General features: G+C 31.9%; 1 protein-coding gene across 1 annotated transcript in view; it reads right to left on the bottom strand.

Moving 5' to 3' along the window:
* Window positions 1-2,171: 2,171 nt before the first annotated feature.
* UNC80 (unc-80 homolog, NALCN channel complex subunit) overlaps window positions 2,172-6,570 on the bottom strand; it is a 167,601-nt gene continuing 163,202 nt past the window's right edge. The window contains exon 62 of the mRNA XM_081957199.1: window positions 2,172-4,311. Coding sequence (XP_081813325.1) covers window positions 4,039-4,311 — 273 coding nt within the window. The 3' untranslated portion in view covers window positions 2,172-4,038. The remainder of the gene's footprint in view (window positions 4,312-6,570) is intronic.

Below are 6,570 nucleotides of genomic sequence, written 5' to 3'. Positions count from 1 at the left end.
GTGCACTTTACAGATCTGTTAACATTTTAATTCTATATCTTTTGATCTCATAGTTTTAAACATAATTTTATTTTAACTTTCAAGTGGGGTTTCATTTCCATTTTTAATTAAAAATTAGCTGTAATGTGTACAGATTGATTTTAAGGTTTATATAAATAAATATTTTCTCAATTTCAATAGTTAATATGGCAAAATAGCCCTTTCATTTCTTAAATATAGCATATATCAATGCAAAGATAACATTCCTCTGATTATCCTGAGATCATTTATTAACCATATTGATTGCTGCTATAAACAATTGAAACATTTTATACCTTATCCCTTGATAAATATTTTGAAATACGGAATTTCTTTGGCAAAGTATTCACTAAATTGAAATCTTTGCAGAGAAAGCTTCTTTTGGATATTTAAAATAACTTGTTTCTGAAGACAGTACTAATTTTTACTTTTGAATGCCAATTCTTCCTTTTAAAACTGTAAAATTCTACAGACATTATAATCAAACCAAGCTTTAATATTTCTAGGGAATCCTACAGCAGCATTCTTCAAACATATATGATGGCATTCTTATGCATGTACATATAAACATGAATACTGCAACATTCAGCACAGCTATGGTCACCTGAAGAAAAACACACATATATATTCTGAGATCATATAGATTAGCAAAACAATAATGTTCCCTTTCTATAAAACAGGACAAGGATTGGGCACTGCTTGAAAAAATATTGGGAGGCACATGTTGAAGGAGGAATTTACAGGAAACTTGGGAGTATGGCTGTAATTTCATAACTTGGTATCACAGCTTTTTTTTTAGAAAGGGACATATCATTTTAATAATGCCAATAATATGTTAATATAAAAATCTAAAACAACACATATTTTTTTTTAAAAAACACCAGTATTCACACATAAGGCCTCTAACACTAAGCAAAATTAAGTTTCTTCACAGCAGATACATACTTATTACTTCTCAGTATAGCAATGGACGAAAGCAATAAATACTTGTTAGAGTACAATTCTATGTGCCTTTAGTTAGTACAATGCAACTAAGAAATACAAAAAAAACCCACTTGTATCACAATAAATTGCTTGAGCAGCCATAGCTATTTAGGCTATTTTTTAAAAAATATTTTTTTAAAAAAATAACACGTGATTTTAAATTGCAACTTAAACAAAATTACAATAGGCATATTTTTGAGGTTTTATTATGGCTTGCCAAAATGGATTCAGTACTTTACTCTGGGTCACACTAAAAATGAAATATAATAACTGACTTTGATACAGAGATTCACAAGTCGTCATTGTTCCTAAAATATGATTTTCAAGTTGTCTTATTTGTGTTCTGTGCATTCATACATATATGAGATGTACCTTCTACAGTAGTCAAAAGAGATTTCTAAAGCTTTGAAGGATGTTTAAGTGAAAAGTCTTTAGTGTGTTTATTCCTCAGTATAGCCTCTGCCCATTTCCTTTTGACTGTTTTAATAGTAGAATCAACATTCATCTTAGTTTTCATTTAATACGGTATATTCCAATTTTTCCTAATGAAAATAAATTATTTGAAAAGGCAGGGAAAAAGCCTATTCTACTGGATCATGACATGTTTCATTCTTCCATATAGCAGGACGTATGCTATCCAGAGAACTATTTAAAAAACACTAAGGCTGTGTGGAGTTTCAGATTGAGTGTAGAAGAGGCATTTCAGAATATGTGAGGATGTAAATATGGCATCTGTCTATTAAAGCAGCTGTGTAACTTTTTACAAAAACATGCAGCTGCTTTAATGAAGCACAGATAGTGCTATATTAATGATGATTCATGCTTCTGTATAGTTATATATATAGTTATATATATATAGTTATATATATATAGTTATATATATATAGTTATATATAGTTATATATAGTTATATATAGTTATATATATATATAGTTATATATATAGTTATATATAGTTATATATAGTTATATATAGTTATATATAGTTATATATAGTTATATATAGTTATATATAGTTATATATAGTTATATATAGTTATATATAGTTATATATATATATATATATATAGTAGCCACAACATCAATCTTTCCCTCTCCCAGAATTTGAATGATTCCCCCACACCCAGCATAGCTTTTTTTTCATCCCATGAAAAAATGCACATAGCTGGATTGATGGACCTCACACATTTGATGAAAGGAGTTGCTTATGTCACTTTATCTGGACTAGAAGACCTCTGAGGTCCCTTCCAACTCTGTTATTCTATTATCTGTTTTCAAGGTCATTTCAAAGAAAATAACCAAAATTGGAGCATGCATGCTAGAAAATGCATGTCCTATCTAAAAAAAAAAACCTTCTCCCTCAACTCTAAAAGTTTTCAACATGAACTCTATTCAGCTACATCGACATATGTATAAATGCACATATAGTAATCAATGTTTATTTCCTTCAAAAAATAGTTGTTACTGAAAAGTATTTATGTAAAATGTTAGTACACATATACATTTGATAGCTGCAATGTCACCTCCTTATAGATATTCAGTGTTCACCAGTTAATCTGAAACCTTCACCACAGGCAGAAAACCAAAAACTGACACACAGACAAAATAAACAGAAAAATAAAAATAAATTTTCTTTTTAAGAAAAAAAATTCACAGAGGTTTCCCAAGGGACAAGTGTATCCAACACATTTCTATTACAAACAGAAAGAACTACTGTGAGTTTGAGATAAAAAAAAGTAGTAAAACCTTTTTCTATCATCATGTGGACATATTTAAACCTGCCTTCCCCAACCCAGTAGTGTTTCATGGACTGGGAACTATGGGAATTGCCTCAATATCTTTAGATGGCCCCAAGTTAGGGAAGGCTGCATTAAACCACATACACACACACGTATGTATGTATGTATGTATGTATGTATGTATGTATGTATATGTATATTTACATAATGCACTTAAACATAAAATACTTTTTGACTATCATCATACTCTTATTCACTTTATACACAACCATTCAGTAAATAAGGGATATAAATTTACAAAATTCATCTGAATAGATGATTCTTCAATCTTCTGAAGTCAATGAGAACCTCAACATAGAAGTAAATCAAATAATAGATTTAGCAATATTTAAAAAGGGGTATACAGTTATATTTTAACAACAACAACAGTGAAAGCAGTATACCCCAACATGTTGAGGTTAGATTGGTTTAAAGCAATGGGAGTTAATGAGAACAGTAAAAACTTTAATTTTGCCAAATCCTTTTGCTGCATAGCTTCAAAAGACCACCCTCAGCTATTTGCTTCTTATGATAGGCTATATGTATGGCTGAAACTATATCCAATTTAGAACCCTTTAAATATTAACTAAAAATTAATTTATAGCAACATGACATCAGAATATAAGGGTTATTATCTACTTCAACATTAATGATTACATTCATATTTATTTAGATTGCAAATCATCCATTGGATATATAGTTCAAACAGAGACATAATGCATATATGTTATGTTTTTTCACAGATTCACAAACACCTGCAGATTTATATAAGTGTGAAAATAAATTGTATCCTATGTTGACTGAAATATATAGTCATGAAATTTTCCTGTAGCATGATTTCTATTAATGTTTGCGATAAATATACTCTCTGTATCTGTTTCCCATCTGAAATTACAAAAATAAACTTTTAAGATCTTATGTGGCCTGCCTTCTAAAAGTTTATACTCATTTTCTGCCTGTCATGTTTAATGTAATATTTTATTGGAGAGTCTAAGAAGCAGAAGATTCCTATGTCATGATTAAGTTCTGTGTCTAAGAACATTCCAAGTTATTCCTCAATCATATATTGTGTCCTGAGTCTAACTAGATCTTCCAAAGGCATAACTTATGAATTATGAAATATATTAACCCGCCAATAGGATATGAGATATCTCTCATTGTTTATAAAGTGCTCTTTCTTTACTTACATTACTTATAGAGAGCTAAGAAGATTAGAGGAAAGTCTCTGCTTTCTCTACTGTACTTATGTTTCTTTCAAGTCAAACATGTGATTCATCCAGGCCAACATCAGTTTGCCCCATCTCAACTTGTGTGAAGTTGAACTGGCTGGAAAGAAGGGGATTCTCCATCCCATTGTCTTCACTTATATGAAGCACAGTATCTTCATGCTGCAATAAACTGGTTGTTTCTAAGCCTGTGAAGTCCTCAGCATCAGAAAGCTGTGTAGTTGGAGAAGTACTATGAGCAAGTGCTGGCTTTTGCTCTGAATCCGCCTCCTTTTTTGTATCCTTTCCAGTAGCAAGTGTTTCAATCTGCAATTAATAGAAATGGATGTATTTATTTATTTATTGATTGATTAAATTTATTGGCCTCTCATCTTACCACAGGGGAATTCTGGATTTAAAACATTTAGATGATCTCATACTTGTCCTATATTGAGAACTATGCTGCAACTTGGCATGAGTCTTGAACCCATAGGACAAATAGCCCAGAGGCCATTTAAGTTCACTCAGGCCAGAGATATCTAAACATGCCCTGTTCTCAATTCAAAGTCCTTTATGGCAGTTCCCTCTGGCACAAAGATTGGGAATTTAAAATACTAGATTTAGGCACTTGCTGTTTTGGTGGGATAGGAGGAATGGAAGGATGGATATAATTATTCGTCATCATCAGACTACTAAAACATCTTCAGGGATGGGATGGAGAATATTTGGAAGACATTGTCTGATATCATTCAAGCAAGACATTCATTTTTTAATCATATAAATTCTCCCCAGCAATGATAGTTGCAATTTCTCCCATCTTAACATAATCTTTTTTAACTTCATGTCTTAACGTAATTTAGTTATTTTTGAAATGAGGGCTCCTTAGTGTTTTCTGAGCTTGGCTGTTTTCTTGCAGATGTTTCATTGCCCAAACTAGGTAATATCATCAGCATTAGCATAGTATTGAACAACTTGCATACATTATTCAATAATCTTATTAGCCTATACAGGTAGTCTTCAACTTATAAACACAATTAGGACTGGAACTTTTATTCCTAAAGAATGTGGTTGCTATGTAAATGCGCCCAATTTTATTACCTTTTTGCCATGGATGCTAAGCAAATTGCTGCAGTCATTAAGGAAATCACACAGTCATTAAGCAGAAATCCCTAAGGAAAGTCACAGATGGCAATCACATGTCTCAAGGACACTACAACTGTTGTAAATACACGCAAGTTGCCAAGTATCCATATTTTGATCAGATTACTGTGGGGACACTGCAGTGGTCATAAATGTGAGGACTGGTTGTAAATCACTTTTTTCAGTACTGTTGTAACTTCAAACAATCATTAAACAAATGCTTATAAGTCAATGATTGCCTATAGTTTCTCATTAAAGTCAAATATTGTCTCTCTTTAGGTATTAGTAGTATATTCGCCTTTTCCCAACTTTTTGGCACCTTTCCTCTACAGCAGGGTGTCAAACTCAATTTCATTGAGGGCCGCATCAGCATTGCGTTTCACCTCAGGAGGTGGGGTGGATGTGGCCAGCTATACGTCACTTGTGTCAGGGGTGCCTGTGGTGGCCCAAGAGCTCTACCAGTGAAAATGGGCTATTTCCAGAGTGGCCCTGCGGATCAGATCTAAGCACCCCATGGGCCATGTCCGGCCCCCGGGCTTTGAGTTTGACACCCTTGCTCTATAGTATATAATTGATCATATTTTGTAAAGATCTAAAAGATTTGAGTTCATCCTCAAATATTTTTAATAAGAACCCCAGTCATTTTTCCTAGTTTGATCTTTTTTTAAATAGCTTCCGAAATTTCCCTTATTGTTATAGGTCCATTCATTAACTGTCTCTGTGTCTCTGTAATCCTTGGTAATTTTTATTTCTTTAGATATTAATCTATTTCTTTAGTGAGATGTCATTTCTGTTATATAAATTGGAATATATTAATGGAAAAAATTTTTATATGTCCACATTGTCCTTTAATATAGTATCTAAATCGTATAGTCTCAATATATTTCCCTTTTTCTTTTCTTATTGTTAGGGGAATGGGGGGCTTGCTTTAGTTAATTCATTTTTATTTCCATTTCTCTTACTGTTAGCATAGATAATTGTTATAAAAGCTCAATTTGTTAAGAAATACATCTCTGGAAACTTATTTAATTCTTTTTTCTTTTAATTATTTTTTAATTCTTCTCTTTTTTTGTTGTTTCAAACAATGTATGTTTCTTGACAACAGATATACCATTTAAACAGTGGCAGGATTTAGAAAATTGTGTGGTAGGGTGAAAAACCACAAATTAAATATAAGGTGTTACAAGATATATAGGAAATAGGAGGATTTAGTTTACTAGCTTGAAACTGTATTTTTAGCTTGTGTTTGCTTGTGTTTTCTTTGGATGAAAGAGTGAGTTTTTCGGTGTTAGGACATGACTTGAGATTTGGGTGGCATGGATATTTGTGATTTGACAAATATGGATTTTAAAAATCATTATGTTATATCTGCCATACTGAGAATATAAAATAGATACAAACTCAAGTTGTGCCATGAGATGGAGTCTCCCCATGGGAAAGCCAGCA

Source organism: Natrix helvetica (genome assembly GCF_964273705.1).
Source record: "Natrix helvetica genome assembly, chromosome: 1".
Lineage (NCBI taxonomy): Eukaryota > Metazoa > Chordata > Lepidosauria > Squamata > Natricidae > Natrix > Natrix helvetica.
This window is presented reverse-complemented; position numbering and strand designations above follow the sequence as displayed.